This window comes from Populus nigra, chromosome 2, assembly GCF_951802175.1.
Source record: "Populus nigra chromosome 2, ddPopNigr1.1, whole genome shotgun sequence".
Classification (NCBI taxonomy): Eukaryota; Viridiplantae; Streptophyta; class Magnoliopsida; order Malpighiales; family Salicaceae; genus Populus; species Populus nigra.
The window spans coordinates 35,499,775-35,519,233 of NC_084853.1; the positions used below are offsets into that span (position 1 = coordinate 35,499,775).

The window sequence follows — 19,459 nt, forward strand, 5'->3', positions numbered from 1 at the left end:
ATGATATATATTTTTTTCTTTGAGAGACTTGGCCGTATGCATAGAAACAAGATATTTTTTTAATATATCTTTTGCAATGTTTCGACGGAAATCGGGTATTTTAATACTGAATTTGTATCTTTATGGTATAAAAATACAAACCACTATTAAAAAAAATTGATAGAAAAATACTCGGGAAAATCACAAATTTTTTGAAAGGATATTTGGATTTTTTAGGACTGGGCCGGACCTGGCCCAATGCATTTTGGTTTGGCTCGGACTATTCACATTCAACGTGAACAATTGAGAGTGAATTAATTCACTCTCCACTATTTACTTGCAGAACAGTGGAGGTTGCAAATATAGAAGGAGAAAAAAGGAAAAATAAGAAGGGGGAAGCTGACCTGCGGTGGCTTACGGTGGTCGTCCGTTCTTGCTGGAGCTGGAGTTATTGGTTCTAGGCTGTTGGGCAGTGGTCTGCCCCTTCTTTGTTTTGTTTTTTCTATATTTCTTCTTTTTTTAGTTTTTGTTCTTCCCTCTTTCTTTATTTTGTCTCCCTGTTTCCTTCTCTCTTTGATATTCCCCCGTGTAAAAATGTCTACTCCTTTTGTCAAAATGCCATCTCCCCTTCTTTTGTAAAAATGTTATCCCCCCTCTTTGTTCGTCCTCTCTGTTTTTGTTTTGTGTCCCGCTGTTTTTCATTCTTTTCTCTCTTTAATCTTTTTAGAATATCCTTGTTCTCCAAATCTTGCGCTCTCTAAAAACGTCTCCACTATTTTTTCGTCCTCTTTTCAAAACAATATCTCGTCCACCTTTTTATTTTTTTCATCTTTCTCACTTAAAAAAACCTTCTCTGTTCTCACCTCCCCTCTCTCAAAGTTGTCCTCTATTTTTCTTTCTTTTCTTTTTCGTTTTTATTTTTTGTTCTTTTCTCCTTTTCTCTTTATTTCCACTAAAAAAATCTTTTCTTTCCCCCCTGCTCCTCCCTGCCCCCTGGCATTTATAAAGGACAAGAGGAGAGGGACACCTTACCCCTGCCATGGCGCAAGGTAAGGTGGCTACCCTGCCCATGCCTTGGCACAGCGTAAGGCGGTTGCAGGGTTCCTCTCCTTCCTCATTATGGTGGTAGGTTAAAGGGAGTGGGTTGTGTTAGGGGAGGGATATAGAGAGAGTGAGCGGGAAAATAAAATTTGAAAAAAAAGCCTCTTCTTCCTCTGCTGCACGTCCAAGGGAAGAAGAAGAACAATGCCTTTTGAAATGACATTATTTTGTGCTTCTTTATATATATATATATGAACAATGCATGAAACGACGTCGTTTTGCACTAAACATGTCGTTACATTTAAAAGGAAATGAGGCTAAAATGTGCAAATTTCCAAATTAGTCCCTGATTTTTTATTTGTTCAATCAAGTTCTCAATTGCAATTTTGATTTTAAAAATCAATTCAATTGCATCCCTACCAAATCCCAATGTTGGCCCTAATGTTGGCCGTTTTTCACTTTAGTCATTGGTCTCGGATTTATACAATTTGACTCTCAATTGATCAACAAACTTTCAATTTCTTCAATTTAGCCCCTGAACTTAATTAATTCAGTCAATGCCAGCCCCTTTATTTGCATGCCTTTTCCAGTTTGGTCCTTAGTTTTGGATTTCTTCAATCAAGTCCCTAATTGACCATCAAATTTCAATATATATGCAATTAAGCCCTAATTTGACCAAATTAACTCTTAAAAATTATAATTTGACCCCTGAACTTTAATTTCATCCAACTTAAAAATTAATTTTTCTTGCAATCAAACCCTCCATAAATTCAATTAAATTTTCAATAAAATTTAATTGAGTCCATAAATATTTGATTTTGGATGTTTCTTTCTCACATTGATTTTTCTTTATCAACAAGGCTCTCATCAATCAACAATATACTATCAAATTTCAATTTTGTATTTTAAAACCTCCTCAACCAATTTTTAACTATTTTCTAGGCACTTTAGCATCCTCTTCTCACTACTACATATATTTTTTTGTTTTCTTTTGAATATTTTTTTTGATATTTTTGTATTTTTTCTTTTTTACGTGAGGACCTAAAAATGGATAACAACACCTGCATTATCAAATCTCGACCGAATGACCAGCAACATTATCCTTAATCATCCTTTTATTTCCTCTTGATTGATGATCAACAATAGAGAACAAATATGTTTTCAAAGAAAAACACATTTCTACAACCATCGCAGTCATAGTTACCATTCTTTATTCTTTATCTTTTATGGTCATTTTGATCGAATTATACTTAATGAAACGTAGCGGTTCCCTTTGCTTTTACACATTTAAATCAATCAAAATCTTTAATTTTACACTTATTTAAACATGATTTAATTCAACTTCCATGATAATTTTAACCAATTTAAGTCATCTTTATTCCAAAATTTAAACCAAACAAAATAAGGGAACGAATTCCCTTTTGATTTTTAGACAATGTAGTCATTTGACTACTTTTCCTTTACTTTTGATAACATCAATTAATGTAAAATTCTAAATCTTTTCAATTTGAAAATTTCAATTCTTCTTTAATCTTTTTTGTTGAACCATATAAACAAAGAATGGTATGAATTATTGTTTGATTTTCTATAATTGATACATTCCTTACTTATTTTTCATGCAAATGAATACAATCAAAACACAATTTGATAACAACTTCATCAAACAAATTTAAACCCTATGTCCACATCTTAGACTGAAACCTTCTCTCTAAAGGAGGGTGTGGTTTTCTTCTTTAATTTTACATTTGGCACTTTAACCACTAATTTTTCATATAAAAAAACAACATACAAACTAATTTTCATGTCAATTAAATGAAATGAATTTAAACCATTTTTTCCATGCTTTGGTTGAAACATTGCTTAAGTTTCTTCCCTCTCTCACATGTTGTCCAGCCAGCTAGTTACACCCCCTCTTCTTCATTGATTCCAGCCAGTAACCTTGATCTCAAGTTCTTCTTTTACTCACACAATCAATGAAGGGGACATGCAGCTGGATTGGGTCTAGTTTTTTTTGTAGAGAAGAGTTTAAGGAGCAAGAGCATGCAACTGGACACATGTAGCTGCTACAACTAGTCTTTGGGAAGAGGAAGGGTCACCCTTTTTCTTTCCTTGTATTTATAGCCCCTATAAATGTACTGGGGTGTTTGAGGGTTGTTCAACCTTATCCTTGTTCCTCGTTAAGTTATCCTAGAACTGTTTTTTCCCCTTCCCAAGGTCTCTCAAGAGTAAATTGGTTTGGTTCCCTTAATTTTATTTAGTGTTGGTCGGCCTTTTGTTCAAGTTTTCGTTAGGATTTCATTTTTTCTCCAAAGTTGGCTGGTTTTTCACCCTTTAATTCTTCCTAGTATGGTTTGGCAAAAGACAAGAATTGTCGGGTTTTACAAAACGCATGGATTTATCAACATACTTAGCAACTGTTGACTTAGAAATTGTCAATGAAAACGGAGTTGCTACCGACTCAGAAATCATCAACGAAACTGATTTCACAGTTGACGCATGGATTAATCAGCGCACACAGCCCCTGTTGACTTAGAAGTTATCAACGACAACTATGTCGCTGCCGATTCAAAAATCAACAATGAAAAACTGTGTCGCTGCCAATTAAGAAGTCAACAACGACGATAGAGTCGTTTCTAGCTTCACCCTTTTTTTTGTTAGGTGATTACAATATTTGAAAGTACAAATGTTTAAATTTGTAATAAATAATTAATTTTTATATTATTTTAATTTCATTTTATGTATTTGATTTTAATGTTTTTTAATTATTCTTCTACTTATGGTCAATATATATTTTTTAAAAAATATTATAATTTATTACTGACGGGGTTACTGACAAAACACTTCCGTAAGTATATTTCAAAGAGTTGGAAAATCATTATTGCAAATGTCATTGTTATGGTTAACTCTTTGATGGAATTATAGATGATATTTCTTTGGTGATATGTTACATTTACCGATAGATATACCGACAAACAAATAAAAACACTGATGGAATTGCATATGATATTTTGTTAATTACATGATAAACATCTCATGGGAAATAATAGCAGAATGAAGCAGGTAAATTTTTTTTGTGTGCAATTACCAATAAGAGTTTTGCCGATTGATGGTTTTCATTCGTGAGCTCGTAGGTAAAATACTTATTAACAAACTATGAGTGTAAATACTGACAAAAATTTCCATCGATAAAACTATAAAATCTAGTGATGCGAGATTTGAACTGAACTGAATTGAATAAAGCAATATCCATTATCTATTCAAAACCCAACTTTGTCCTTGTTATCTATACTCAAATCCATCATGAACACAAACTATCTATAAAATATTATACCATTCAAACCAATATCCATCCAATTCCTATGAAATTGATATTTTGTAAAGACTTGTTTGGAACTAAATTATATACTAAATTGAATTCAACTTATAAGCATATTTTGATAACTTAATATAATTTTTATGTTTGAGATAAAATACTAAGCCATATAATTGCATTCAATTATACGGTTTGCAATACTTATGAAAATAAATTGAATTAACAATCTTAAATATGTTGCTCTTAATTTAGAAATTATTTTTATTACAAGACAACTTCTCATTACCCTACGAGGTATCGATACTCCATTTGATAATTTCTTAGCAGTGTTGATCGTAATGCAAGAAGAAGAAGATTTAGAGCATATATGGACTGCATTCCCAAAATTTTTTATGTTTTTTGTTTTAATTTATTTTTTTATGTTTTCAGATCGTTTTAATGTGCTAGTATCAAAAATAATTTTTTAAAAATAAAATAATTTTATTTTAATATATTTTTAAGTAAAAAATACTTTGAACTGTCACTGCTAGGGGGTGAGCAGAAAAACCAAAAAACCAATTAAACCAAAAACCAGAAAAAAATAACAGAAAAAATCGAACCGTAAAAAAATCGATTAAAATTTTGAAAAAATCAGCCGGTTCGGTTCAATTTCGGTTTTATAAGCAAAAAACCGAACCAAACCGAACCGAACCCAAACCAAAAAAACTGGAAAAAAATTGAGCCAAATAGAAAAAAAACCGAACCGAACCGAAACCGATTGGTTTGAACAGGTTTTAGTTTTTTTTTAAAAAAATTTCAATTTAATTTTTTTTAATTAAAACTAAATCGAACAAAAAAATAATCACCCCTAGCCACCACTAAACACAATCCAAATAGTCACTTTGAGAAATCACTTTCGCCATCTTCTTCAGAATAATTAAGCACTCGAAACATGTTAATTTACTATCGGAATCAAGCACCCGAGGCTCACGGCTATCAATGTGGCTCCATTCATTGCTGAGCTATAACTGAAGACATACCTCGTAAACAACTTGCTTAACATTTGTCAACATCCCATCCCAAATTTGATTAGAAAAGACTTTTAAATAGAAGTGTGGTTGTAATTATAATTGTTTTTTAAAGTATATTTTATTTAAAAATATATTAAAATAATGTTTTTTATTTAAAAAAATTATTTTTAAAATATTAAAAAAATATTAAGTTGAAGAAACAAAATAAAAAATTTTAATTTTTTTAAGAATATTTTTAAAATATAAAAATAAATAACAAAAATAAAAAAACCCTTAAAAACCAATTTATAAGAAATATGAAGCTAAATCTTGATGATAAACTAGGGATCTTAGCGCAAAATTCCAGATTCATCGCAGCCAGCACGTGCCCCCAGTAAAAAAAAACAAAAACATAAAGTCAATAGGAGAAGAGTATTATTATTCAGACCTGCACTTCCCATTGGTCCAGAACCCCGCAGCGCATCAAGGATCAATGATGTGTCTGCAGCCATTTCCTTCACCCGCGATACAAAATATCACGTGCTTTAATTCATCTATCTATATATATGTATTTGATAATATTTTTTAAAATATTTTTTATTTAAAAATGTATTCAAATAAATTTTTTATTTTTATTTAACGCACCAAAATATTTTTAAAATACTATTTTTAAAGAGAGATATATATATTTTTTAAAACCGAATACCCAAGAGGCACATTGATAAAAGCCGTCCCAACTCCCAATGCGCTTCCCAACACAGAGACAGAGACCACAAGCAAAGACAAATAACAGAACCGTAATTCGCATCGATCATAAAAGGGCCGGCAAATTAAAATACACACGTGTCACCATAATCTTGGCGGCCCGTAACCCACTCCATCGAACGTGCCTCTCCTCTCTCTCTCTCTCTCTCTCTCTCTCTGGCATCCTTTTGTACTTTAATTCCCTACAGCTCAAAAAGAAAAAAGAAAAAGAAAAAGAAAAAAAAAATCCCTCCAAAATCCAAGCACACTCTCCCACGCACTAAACACTCTCTTTGTTCTCTCTAGAATCTACCGTCAGATCTGGATCAGAACAAGAAGAGCTCGCCGGAGCCGGTTGCTGCGATGGCGGAGTCGCAGCAACGGAGTTCGTCTTCTTCTTCGTCTTCTTCGAGTTCCGGAGAAATCTCGGTAAGAATCGAAGGGGAAATCAGCATTGGTGTTGAAACCAGCGGTGATGGTAATGAATTGGAGAGCAGAGAGGCAGTTGATGTTGCTTCAGTTAGTAACGGTAATTCGTCAATTTGTTGAATTTAATTCCGTTGTCAAAAACAGAATTCTGTAGTTCGTTTCTAATTAGTAGATTCTGATAACATTGTTGAGCATAGGGATGAGAAATTTCCGTTGACAGTTTGTTTCTTATTGTGTTTGCCTCATTTCTTGGTTTTATGGGCTTATAGATTTCTTTGTTTAGGAATCAGCGGCGGTGGGACATCAAACACTTCAAGGGCTGAAAAGCCTGGTGTCAGCAAATCAGAATCAACTCCGAGTCGGCTTAAGTTAGAAAGATCCAAAACTGAGGGGCAAAGGCATCAAAATATACTTGCTGAAGAGGCTGCAAAAATTTACGATGACAAGCTTCCTGATCAGGAGAAGGTATTATTAGCCTTCTGCTAATATTCGGTCTCCAATTCCTAATTACGATAATTTTGGGACAGTGATTAGTTGTTCCTAGTTGATTTAGGTTTTTATTTCCTATAATTGTGGTGTTTTAAGTTGTTGAAGATGATGGAACCATGGTTAGAGTTTTTATTTGATTTTTTTTTAAATATGCAGCGTATATTGTTGAACAGAATGGCAACTGTCAAAGATAATGGAACTGTAGAAGTTGTGGTTCCAGGGGATGTCGAACCCCGAACTCTTGGGGTCGGATCTGATTATGCATGTAATACAGTTGCTGATGACGAGCCTCTTGATGCAACAGACCAGTATATACCGCCACTGCAAATAGTAATACTCATTGTTGGCACGCGAGGAGATGTGCAGCCATTTATTGCGATAGGTAAACGTCTACAGGTTAGTCGATGATTCATATTATCAGCTTTTCAATGGGAGCCCAATTCATGAACAGTTGTTTGAAGTTTTAATCGTCAAATTTAAGCATGTGTAATATGTTTGCTATTTATTCCACAGAAGCTTTAAAAAAATATGAAGGATGGGTTGACTTAGCCATTATTCATTCTTTTGCTGCATTTGATCACCCCCATCATTTTTGGCTTATCTTTCTAATGGTTTTATTTATCTACAATGCTGATTGTGTGAACAAAGAAAAAGCTTGCTTCTTGCTATGTTTTGTGAACAAAGAAAATCTAAGTTCCATTTTGTTCACTGTATTGTTTACAATGAAAGCGTTAGTAAATATAAGGTCAGATTATTATCAACTATTTTGTTTTCAAGACCTAATCATTTGCAAATATCGGTTCATTTACAAGGGCTTTTTGTGCAGGATTATGGCCATCGTGTTAGACTGGCAACTCATTCAAATTTTAGAGAATTTGTCTTGACAGCTGGGTTGGAGTTTTATCCTTTGGGTGGAGATCCTAAAGTTCTTGCTGGTTGTATGTATTTAGAAATGCCACTTCTTTTAAGTTATTGGGCTCTTTCCCCCCCTCAGTCTTTATGTTTTAGTCTTTTGGAATAGTTCCATATCTCTTAAGTCATTGAAAGAATTCCAGGAAATGGTTTTCATTGTTCATGCTGCAGCCTATGAACCATTCTTTTTGTGCAAAATGCACTGTTGGTTTATTATAACAAAGTGAAGTTCGGATGATCTTTTGCCAAATTTGTAGGATTCTACCTGTGGATTTCTCAGCATGGACAAAAAGTTTTAAGTTATACTTCAACAATAATAGTAATCCGGTCTGACTAGCAACAGATAATGCATACTTTTGTCTTTGTATTTATTTCTGTATGTTCAAAAGAGTGCTGTAGACAAATTTTTTATTGCAAAAGTTTTGACTGGAGAATTTTGGAGTTTATCTGAAACAATTAATTTTTCTTTCAAGACAGCTTTCTAGCCCCAGTAAGTTGCTTTGTGTACAAGTTTCTGTTACAAATTTCTTCAAATAGATTTGAGACTGATTCTCCAAAAGATTACATTGTCGATTGCGAGTCTGATTTACTAGAGTTTATGCTTTTATTGGATGCTTGCAAATTCAGAATTTAAGTTCCTTCACTAACTTTCATGTTTTGTTTGGCTTTAATGAGCAGACATGGTAAAAAATAAAGGATTCTTGCCATCAGGGCCTTCTGAGGTATCCATTCAACGAAATCAAATAAAAGAAATTATATACTCCTTACTTCCTGCCTGCAAGGATCCTGATATTGATTCCAAAATCCCTTTTAAGGCAGATGCTATCATTGCCAATCCTCCAGCATATGGTAAAACTTCTTCTGAAACTCTCATAATGTTTTGTGCTTCAGTTGAAATCTGCTGTAATGTTCATGCATTACCTTTTTTCTTAATCCTCTGCTGAGTTTCCAGCACCTCTGTAACTCTTCCTGACTATAATCAACTGTTCGACATAAACCCTAATTGTACTTGTTCTTCCATTAAATGGGATCATGATTTTGTAAATGGTGTGTCACTGTACCTTAGGATAAATTCCTCATTTCCCTTCGTTTATTCAATCTCAAATTTTTTCCGTTCTTTATCAATTTTTGGTTTCATATCTGGCATCTCACTTGTTATGTCTAAAATTGCTTTCCTAATACACGAAGATCAAGGTAATTGAAGCATTTATTTTTTAACTCCATCATTTGGCATTGTTCTCCCTTTTATTTTGAAGTGGGGGTTGAGGAATGGGAGTTTTTTTTTGGTTTGTGAAATGATTCTTATATTTCTCTGTTCACTCAATTTTGTTTTAGGAAAGGGCAATCCTCTTGCTCTTGTTCCTCCTGTGGTAATATTTTGTAAATTCCTTGGATGTGCATCCTCTCTCTCTGTCTCTCTCTCAGTTTTCTTCAAGTTTTGGCCATTATATTGCTGTTCTTTGCTGTTTTGCATCATTTTCTCTTCCACCTCTACATTTCTCTCTCTTGTGTGTGTCTGCTCTTACCACGTTATGCAGATGTGGCATGTGTATTTTTCTTTTGCATGGAACATCTCTGTTTGTTTCTTACATAGATACATTCAACCTGTATTTATATTTTCATGTTCAATATTCTACAACTTACCCTTGTAATGTTTTCTTTAGGGCATACTCACGTGGCAGAGGCCCTAAGAGTACCACTTCATATATTCTTCACCATGCCATGGACGTAAGTTTTCCCTGGGTAATGGAATCTTGATTAGTAGGATGTAGCTTCAACATTCTTACTGTTTGTCAATGTTGACATGTATAATTCTCTTCAATGGGTAAATCCTCAACTGTTTTAAGCAATTTTTTTTTTAATCTTTTCTTGCCAGGCCAACTAGTGAATTTCCTCATCCCTTGTCGCGTGTCAAGCAATCAGCCGGATATCGAGTAAGCCCACTGGATTTTTTTCCCTTTTAGCTCTCCTTGTTGCTTCGATTTCTTTAAAATATCTGGTTATTTCTGACTTACTTTTGGCCACGTGCAATTTCTGTAGCTTTCATATCAAATAGTCGATTCGATGATTTGGCTGGGAATACGTGACATGATAAATGATTTAAGGAAAAAAAAGTTGAAGCTACGACCTGTCACTTATCTCAGTGGTTCACAAGGATCTGATTCTGACGTGCCATATGGATACATATGGAGTCCTCACCTTGTCCCTAAACCCAAAGGTGCTGCATACAGGGAGAATGTCGAAAGTTGGCATTACAGTTTTACCTGCTTCTGCTAATCTTCTGCCATACTAAATAATTATAGCTAACATTTCATATTGAGTGCTTTTCCTGTTGCAGGACAAATATAGGGGAATGTTCGTAGCTGGATGTTTATTAGGTTAGGTTGCATAATATGAAGTTTTAGGGCTTTAGGAATAGAAAAACAGAACAGAGAATAAAACTTCTACCCTCACACTAAAAGGTTTAGGATTCACTTCTAGATTGGAAGCCTCACTCTCACATAGCCTAGCAAAAGCTGCAATTTATTCAATAGAAAAATTCTCTACTAGAAATCAAAATACTACAAGCATATTTATAATGCTCGAATGACTCCTAATCCTGACAGGACTTGGATTCCTATGTAGGAAAACATTAGGATTCCAATATAAGAAACATAAACATGTCCACTTTTTTAAGGACTAAATAAAGTATCTGAACAGGAAAAATAAAACAACAGACTCCTATCAAAATTCCAGCAATTCAGTAAAATTATCGAATTGCCCTGGACAACTTTGATGCAGCTCTGTTGGAACTAAACAACATCAGAAACTTAAACCAACTCCCACAAGCAGTCCTCTCCTTTATCCCACCAAATTATGGCGTGTGCCTTGAGGCTTGCATATCTCCGCCATATCCCTTTTGTATACTTTAGACTGTTTTCTACCATGTCCGCTCATGTGTCTTTATGAATTTTACACAACCAGGGTTATTGTTTTAGACAGAAGAATGATTATTTGGTAGCACCTGAACCTTAAAATGTTTTGTTTGTGATAACTAATTGTATCCTCTTAGGTAATTGGATTAGTGTGTTTGTGGTCAGCGAGCTTCTAATTTCTTCACTTTGCTCTGAGCATCTAGTGTCTTTTCTTGATATGCTTGAAAGTTATGTCTTGGAATGATTTTTTTGGCCACTAAATGCTTTGCCTTTTATAATTTTTTTTTTAAAATAAGAAACTTGTGCTATTAGCCAAGCATCAAGGTACCCTTGTTTCCTTCGTAAGGTTGCAACAAGTCAAAGTAACGCTTTGGACTGCTCACACTGGGTTTGGTAAAATCTTTTTTGAGTTTGAGCTTGAATGAATCTCCACTTGAGTTTATAAGAGCTATCCCAAATTCTATTTGAAATAATCTATGATTTAATAGCTGAACTCAAAACTCATATCATCTCATTAACTAGCTTGGAATCATATACTCTAAAATAGAAGACTTGCATATGCTGTCGCCTAATATAACAAATCATAGAATGTTTTGAGGATGATTCCCTCTGCAGCGGTGATTTTTTTTTTTAATTCAAATGGCTTTAATGGATATAACTAAGATAAATCAATGTTTACAGGGATCTATAAAATGATCCTGAGATGGAGCATATAAATAGTTTGTTCTTGATCCTCCTTGCAAATCTAAAACTGTAGAACCTAGTCTTATCCAAGCTTCGATCCTTTACTGAACAAGTTTGAGGTCACGTTTGAGTGAGTTTGTTAGTATTCATAATTGATCACAAATGAGTTTTTATCAGTCATGATTCATGCTGTTTACGGATGGTTTATTTCATATTATGTGCGATTTCATATTAAACAAGGTGGTATGCAAGCTGGCATGACTTTTAATGGAAAGATTCTAATTTATAGTTTGCATTTTTTTTCTTGGGTGCAGATTGGGGGCCTAAAATTGATGTGGTAGGCTTCTGCTTTCTTGACCTAGCATCAAATTATGAACCTCCTGAACCGCTTTTGAAATGGCTTGAGGCTGGTCAGAAACCTATTTATATTGGATTTGGCAGTCTTGTGAGTTCATTTCCTAGTTCTTTCTTTGATTTTGTTATTTAAAGGAAATTTAAGGTCTATTTTCTATCCAAACATTACTCAAGAATTGTAAATGTATGTTCTGACATGCGCATTATGGAATCTGAACATAATTCTTATATCTTATGTTGTTCAGACATAGGCATGAAAGAGACTCTTGAACATAAAGAGTTCCTATGCGTTTTCTGGCTAAGATGATACTTATTTGTTCATATTTGGTTTGTTTGAAGTGGATTATTGTTGAAGTTTAAGCAACTGCAGTACAAAAAGAATCAACTGCGGTGGAACCTTTTCTGTTCAGATACTACCATTTGATGTAATCTGCTGGGTGTCTCATGTGATAGAAATAGTCCATATTGTTTTCATAGGACTTGAAACCTGTTGTTTCCTCCCAGGGACATAACTGATCTTATATGTAATAATTTGTAAGTGCGCTGATGTCTCCACTATGTGTGGATTAGTGTGTGAATTGAGATATAATCATACTTGCGTATTTGGTCCACATTAAAGTGTCAGTGCCCAATAATCAAGCGCGGAGTTGATACCAAGAAGATCGACTCTGCAATAGGATTACACTAGTCGCTATCATACATGCTCTTTTTCCCCCTCCATTTTCTTAATTTATTTTCTCAGTTCACTCACTATTTTTTTAGATGTTGTCCTTACGTTCTTCTTATTCATGTCAGCCTGTCCAAGAACCAGAAAAAATGACCCAAACAATTGTTGAAGCACTGGAGCAAACTGGGCAGAGGGGCATCATTAATAAAGGCTGGGGTGGCCTGGGCAACTGTAAGTTTCCGGTCCCCTCTTTAGAGTTTAGTATGTTTACTAGCTGTTTCTTTTTCCTGTTGCACTGTCCGTGAGCACAGCATATGCATCTTTAGGTTTTCGTACGCTATCTATGTAGCTTAATTTTGGTTCCTCTCAGTGGCAGAACCGAAGGACTTTATATACCTACTGGATAACTGTCCTCATGATTGGCTATTCTTGCAATGCAAGGCAGTGGTAAGGCTTAATTTTTCAGCTTTGTCAGTTGGATATAATACTTGAGAAACAACTGTCACTCATCAAAATCTATAAAATGCGAAAGAGTTGGGAGGTGAAAAGTTTGAGTAGTTGATGATGATGTTGATTGGGTTCTTCAATTTTTGTGTTTCCTTTTTCAATCTTGCTGTCCCATTGTTGTTAGCTTGCACTTTGCTGTAGGTTCATCATGGAGGTGCTGGAACAACAGCTGCTGGTCTTAAAGCTGCGGTAATAGCTGCGGCTTGTTTGTATTGTAGATTTCTGTATCCTGTCCTTTCTGTCTTTTTTCTTTATCCTTCTTCTTTCGTGAATGCAGTGCCCTACAACCATTGTGCCTTTCTTTGGTGACCAACCCTTCTGGGGTGAGCGGGTGCATGCGAGAGGAGTAGGTCCTCCACCCATACCTGTTGATGAGTTCTCACTTACCAAGTTGGTTGAGGCGATACATTTCATGCTAGATCCCAAGGTAATGTCAAATCACTGGACATATACTAGCCGAGGATAAAAAGAAAAAAAAAAAAGGTCAAAATCTACAATCCACACGCACAGTCCTCTTTTCCTTTCTGGCCAGGCAGAATTCATAATCTTGCGAAAAGCTTGACAAGGAACTCTTTTTGATAAGCTCAAGTTCATTTTGGGTAGGGGAAAAAATGCATGTGCGGACCTCTTTATATTTATTTACTCATCCAGGGAACTCCTTTTGATGGGCCTCAGTTCACTTCATCATGTATGAAGAGCATTAAGAGAGTTTGAACTTGGGCAATCTCCTTTTGATCTGGAATTAAAAACATGATCCATCTATGAACTTTCTAATCTTGGCAAAAAGATACAGTTTATGGCTCTGCTGCCATCAGGGAGCTCAAGCTTTAATATTTACTCATGTGGCTTTAAAAACACCTCTAGTTATTTTGAGCTAAAAAAGCAAACCGTAAGCTTTCCCTCCACATCGATTCCAGTCGCCGCAAGAGTAGGATTACTGTCATTTAGAACTAGAAGAAACTATATATTTTTGCAACGGATTCTAGGCGAGGGATTTACCCGATGAATTTAACATGTCAGGTGAAGGAGCGCGCGGTGGAGCTTGCCAAAGACATGGAGAATGAGGATGGTGTTGCTGGAGCTGTACAAGCATTCTTCAAGCATCTCCCTCGAAAAAAGCTTGAGCTTGAGCTTGAGCCCGAGCCCGAGTCAGAGCCGTCAACGGAACCATCAAGTATTTTCTCCTTTAGTAAATGTTTTGGTTGTCCCTGAATCTCAACTGGATCCATCTGGACTTGGTGGAGGTGTACTCATCTACCTGTATAGCATGATGAGATTCCTCGGTGGTGGTGTGTCTACTGAGTACTAACCGAGATAGAATATACCTGTTTCGTGAACCGCCAGAGGAATTTTCGACCACACTTGATAATTTGTAATTATCTCCATTTATTGCGGTCAGTAGGTACGTACTCGGCTCAACAGTTGAGCCGTTTCTTAGAGTTTGTACTTTGTATGTTCGTTTGTGTATAGCTTCACCGTTTTCGATTCCTTGAGGTTTCATGGGATGATGGGTCATGGTTAGGGGTCTCTCTCTCTCTCTCTCTCTCACCTGCCCAGGTGGATTCTGAACTTGTGGTTTATGTTTGTGGCGTTGTCTTCCCTTTTTTTAAAAAAAGAAAAGAAAAGAAAAGAAGAGAAAATCGAAAACTGAATATAGGCGGCGTCTTTTGCTTGTCTTTTTTATGTCGCTTCCCTGCAGATGAATGTCTATTTGGAGTCCTTGTCTAATTGGAGCGGGTCCCATGTTGCCTTAAATCTGGCCATCGTTCCCTTTATATTGTATCGAAACCGTGTGAATAATCACCGCCGAATCAAGATGATCTTTAATTGAAGTTCTTAATGGTTGCCACGTGTGAGGAGGCGACGTACTGGAAGCGAAGCTCTGGGTTCTCCCTGGTCGGGGGCATGACAAAGAGGCTTCGGTGCATGCCAGAAGTGGATGGAAAAGGTGACAGATTGCACGGAAATGGCGGTGGAGAATGCAGGACGAGTGGCTTTTAGCCCCATAACCATTATTTATAGAAAGCAGAGGAAAAAAACAGCCTTTTGCATGGACAGAGCATTTAACACAGCCAATTACTGCGGTTCAGACCAAGTGGGCACTGGTTTTAGCTTCTAAGTCACACGATCCTACCACGTTGGCCATTGAAGATCACAAAGCTGATCGTCCGAGCGCAGCTTCTCTGACAAATCTGACTCTCCTCTTTCTCCAAAACTGATTAGGCTATCCATCTTGACCACTTCAATTTCTTGACAAGAAAAAAAACAAATCGCTTTATCGAATGCTCCTTATCGGAGAGTGTAGCCCTTGCTTGAGTGGGAGAACTGTGCATTGAAACCTGTGGGAACCTGATTAATCCAAAGATAAACCAGAGGATTAAGTTCTCACTGCCCTTCACTTGTGACTTTAGAGTGGACGAACGAACAAAGAGTTAAAACTCCTTCCAAGATGAAATGCATTTGCCCATGAAACTGATCATTGTCAGAGAGGAAGAGAGAGAGATTCCACTTCCCAATCCAGGCTATTCTTTCCTCCCGTAGCTCTCTTCACCTTAGCAGAAACCTCCCCACTTCTCTCTCTCTCTCTCTCTCTCTCTCTCTCTCTCTCTTCTGTTCCCAAGCCCCGTACAGCACCCTATTTAATAATGTTACACAGACTCCTCGCATTTTCCAACTCTTGATAACTTAGCTTCTGAACTCTCTTCTTTTATCAGATCAAAGTACATATCAAACACCAAGTCAGCACATTTGGGTATTTCGTCCTTCTGCCATTCTTTTCAAGCGTTTTATCTGCTATTCTTCTTCAAGGTCTTACCTTGTGTCCTCTCAGCGTTTATGATCAATAAAATAAATTTAACAAAAAGAAAGGTTTCTCTTTCGTTTTAGCCTCACTACAGTCCATTTTGTGACTTTTATTTCATGATGAAAGTTAACCTTTGATGATTTCTTTTTTCTCCTGGTAGCAGACATGGAACCCGAAGAAGAGGTCTGTCCAATCAACGCAGGAGAAGACACAACAGCAAGAGCGTTTCCTTGTTTATTCTGTTCAAGAAAGTTTTACAGTTCTCAAGCCTTAGGAGGCCACCAAAATGCTCACAAGAAGGAGAGACATGCAGCAAGGAAGGCAAAAAGAGCATCTGAAATATTCCCACCACCAACATTCCCAATGATGTTTGCTCCTAGTCATCATTTAGGGCTCTTGCACCCTTCATTGTACAGAACTGCTCATGAAGCCACCCTCCCGTGTCCTCCGACTCACCAGTTTTCCGATCGTTTTGGATCCAATAAGGCAGCCAGGTTTGATAATGTGCTGTTTTATGGGAGCAGTAGGTATCGTCAATATGATCAAGAAGATGAGCAGAGTTTCTTGAATTGGCGAAGAAGCGTGAGATTCAATGGATTCAACGAAGGTGGGTCCAACCAATATCTTTCAAGGGTGAGCGGCAATCCCAACATGGGGATCAGGAATGATAAAGATCAGAAACTTGATTTGACTCTTCATTTATGAAGAAAAATATGGTAAGATAATGACCTTGGCCGAATGGGCTGGATTAACTTTTGTAGCAACAAGCTTGAGAACTAATTAACTTTTAGTTATGGAATAAAGGTCATTGCAGAGTAGTTAATTTTCAATTATCTTAATCATTTTTTCTTCATATCGTGGCCATGAAGGAGGTTCTTGACCTCCAGACATTTTTCGATCATTTTAAGAACACATCTCGTGGCCATTAATGTGCTTCTTTTTTTGGGCCGGATACATGGCCCAATCCACCTTAGTCTATTACCTTCCTTATATATATATATATAAACTCAATTCTTTTTTTTTCTTAATAAAGTTCATTATGAATTAAATAATTAAAATGATATTTAAAATATGATTTAATTTTTCTATAATTCTCAAATAAAATAATATTTTTTATAATAATATGAACAATTATTTTATGAATTATCATGTGAATCTAATATATAAAATTTATATAAAAAATATGCTCATGAATATTTTATTTTTGAAAAAAATATTTTTTTATGCAAGCCTGACATTGTGTGGGTTAAAAAAACTAGTCAATAACTATATATATATATATATATATATATATATATATATATATATATATATAAAATCTAATACTAAAATTAAATTTCACACCAATATTGATATGCCATCTTGCTCCACCTCCTAAATAATATACTGAAACATTACTGATATACTAAAAAAAACTAAAAAAAACGGGTATTTTACTACGCAACCACCTCGCAGCGGAAAAAAATATATTGTTGTTCTTATAATTTTTTTTTGTATATTTGGTCCTTATAGTTTTAGTTTTTTTAGAAAAGTATGGTTTAGTCCTTGTAGTTTTTTTTCATCTTTGGTCCTTATAATTTTAGTTGTTTGCATTTTAGTCATAAACTTCATTTTCCTCAAGTTTCATTAGGTGGATGTTGTGAAAAGTTCAATTGGTTCCTAAAGTTCTAGATTATCAATATTTTTTACCCTTGCAATTTTAGATGTTTATATTTTTTGCCCTAAAACTTTATTCCCCTCACATTTCAACCGTTAGATGTCGCAAAAAAATTATTTTGGACCTTTGTGTTTTAGTTATTTACTAGATTTTTGGCTCGTATTATGTCACAAGTTAGATTGTTTTTTCGTAACCTTACAAAAAATTCTAAAGATGTTACATAAAATAAAAAATTCAATTCATACTAGATGAAACACTTTTAAGGTATTGAGATGATGATATATTGGTTGAGATTACAACATATTAACTTGATTCAGACCAATCATGGTTAACTTACGAAATCCGTGATTTAGGGTATGAGATCATGATAACCCCATTAAATATAAATCTAAACAAAATAGGGAACTCAATTCTAACCAACCTTATATTGAAGGCCAAAAAATAAAAAAATAATAATTAAAAAATACATAAAAAACTATATTTAAGTAAACAAAAATATCATGAAGTGAGCATAACATGTGTATATTTAAGCAATTGATTTAGTTTAATTCAAAACAAGAATTTCTTAAAAAAAAACTAAATTTAATAAAGATCGACAAATAAAAAAACTCAAGATAACCAGACTCATTTTAAAAATTAGTAAAATATCCTATAGAAAGTAAATAAAAAAATAGCGGAGCCTAGTCTTTAATTAAATCAATTATTGAATGATGAAATTGAAAAAAAAAACTGATCTTAAAAAAAAACAAATGAACCAAATAAATCTCCTAAACCCGGGGTAATATCCAAAATTCACAATCCATTAAATCATATACTTGGGTTTAATTAAGAACAATTCAATGTTAAAAAATAAAATCAGAAAAATATCAATTTAGAAAATTTATCAAAGTAAAAAATAGCAATAAAAAATGAAGAAGGATGAACTTGTAAACAAAAAACAATTGTAAAAATGATCTCAAATAAAATAAATAGCAATAAAAGAATGAGAACCAAATTTAACATATTAAGAGAAATTAAAAAAGGAAGAAATTGAAAACAAATTTAATTATACAAAATAATTCAAATAAAAAAATATCAATTAAAAGCAATCAAAAGAATGAAGATGAAATATGTCAAATTAAAATATTGAAGGAGGATGAGATTAATGTTTTTTAAAAAATCTATAAATAATTCAAATTAAAAAAATTAATTGAAAGAATAAGAATCAAATAAAAAAAAAAACAAATTGAGGGGTTGTTCTAAAGTTTTGGAAAGTTAGGTGCATAAATTAATGAGGAATCAAACTGGAGAGAATCACACCACACACCCTGCCTATGGAATAGGCCTTACCATGATGAATCAAAAAACATCAAATAATTCTATTTTTAACCGTCACAAGCCACTGTGCATGTTGTTTGAGCAAAACAGAGCGGCTTACTTGCATGTGCCAATAACTTTTTTTTATATAATTATTAAAATACAAAATTTCTTTTAAAGACCAAATGATAATTACAAAAAGTCAAAAACACCAAAATAAAAGTATGAATAAGTCTTTGGAGGCAAGGTAAGGAAACTTTGATTTCAAAGGCAATAAAGTCATTTTACTGTGCTTTCTTTTTAGGGCAATTAAGTAATTATATTGTGCAAAAAAATTAAAAAGACCAAGTTGTCCTTGCTCAAATATAAAATGACAAATGATCCTTGTGAAATGACTCAATGACCCCTATCATAACCCAATTTTAGATTTCCCCTAAAATTATCCTTTTCTTTTAAATAAAATAAAAAAAAGAAAAAGAAGGTTGAAAAAAAATATAGGAAGACAAGCGACTTGATTGACAAGAACATGTTGAAGAATGATCTACATGCATACGTGAGAGATGGAAGAACCAAATTAGATCTTTGATTTTATTTAGAAATTCAATTGCACCATTAAAGGATGTAAATATAAAAGGCAGTGTAAATTCAAATTCAAGGTTAACTTAAAAAACAAATTGGAT

The 19,459-nt window shown here is 34.4% G+C and overlaps 2 protein-coding genes and 1 long non-coding RNA gene across 4 annotated transcripts; 2 read left to right on the top strand and 1 right to left on the bottom strand.

The window, feature by feature from the left end:
- The first annotated feature begins 6,188 nt into the window (after positions 1 to 6,188).
- LOC133682549 (sterol 3-beta-glucosyltransferase UGT80A2-like) lies at positions 6,189 to 14,511 on the top strand. Of its 2 annotated transcripts, none has more exons than XM_062105930.1 (14): positions 6,189 to 6,595; positions 6,779 to 6,960; positions 7,141 to 7,380; positions 7,811 to 7,922; positions 8,575 to 8,745; positions 9,561 to 9,624; positions 9,773 to 9,830; positions 9,937 to 10,114; positions 11,810 to 11,940; positions 12,645 to 12,747; positions 12,887 to 12,963; positions 13,165 to 13,212; positions 13,301 to 13,450; positions 14,044 to 14,511. In XM_062105930.1, the coding sequence occupies exons 1-14, from the start codon at positions 6,430 to 6,432 to the stop codon at positions 14,233 to 14,235; spliced, it is 1,872 nt and encodes a 623-aa protein (XP_061961914.1). In that variant the 5' UTR covers positions 6,189 to 6,429; the 3' UTR covers positions 14,236 to 14,511. The 2 variants fall into 2 exon arrangements, with proteins under 2 accessions (XP_061961914.1, XP_061961915.1); XM_062105931.1 differs by having other exon boundaries at positions 6,456 to 6,595; positions 6,765 to 6,960.
- LOC133682551 (uncharacterized) lies at positions 12,965 to 14,154 on the bottom strand. Its single transcript, XR_009836705.1, has 2 exons — positions 14,023 to 14,154; positions 12,965 to 13,759 (listed from the first exon to the last, which is right to left on the bottom strand). It is a non-coding gene; the product is annotated as an uncharacterized LOC133682551 (long non-coding RNA).
- Positions 14,512 to 14,526: 15 nt separating the features above from the next.
- LOC133682550 (protein LATE FLOWERING-like) lies at positions 14,527 to 16,656 on the top strand. Its single transcript, XM_062105932.1, has 2 exons — positions 14,527 to 15,831; positions 15,990 to 16,656. Exon 2 carries the CDS (start codon positions 15,992 to 15,994, stop codon positions 16,529 to 16,531), a length of 540 nt encoding a protein of 179 aa, XP_061961916.1. The 5' UTR covers positions 14,527 to 15,831; positions 15,990 to 15,991; the 3' UTR covers positions 16,532 to 16,656.
- Positions 16,657 to 19,459: the final 2,803 nt, after the last annotated feature.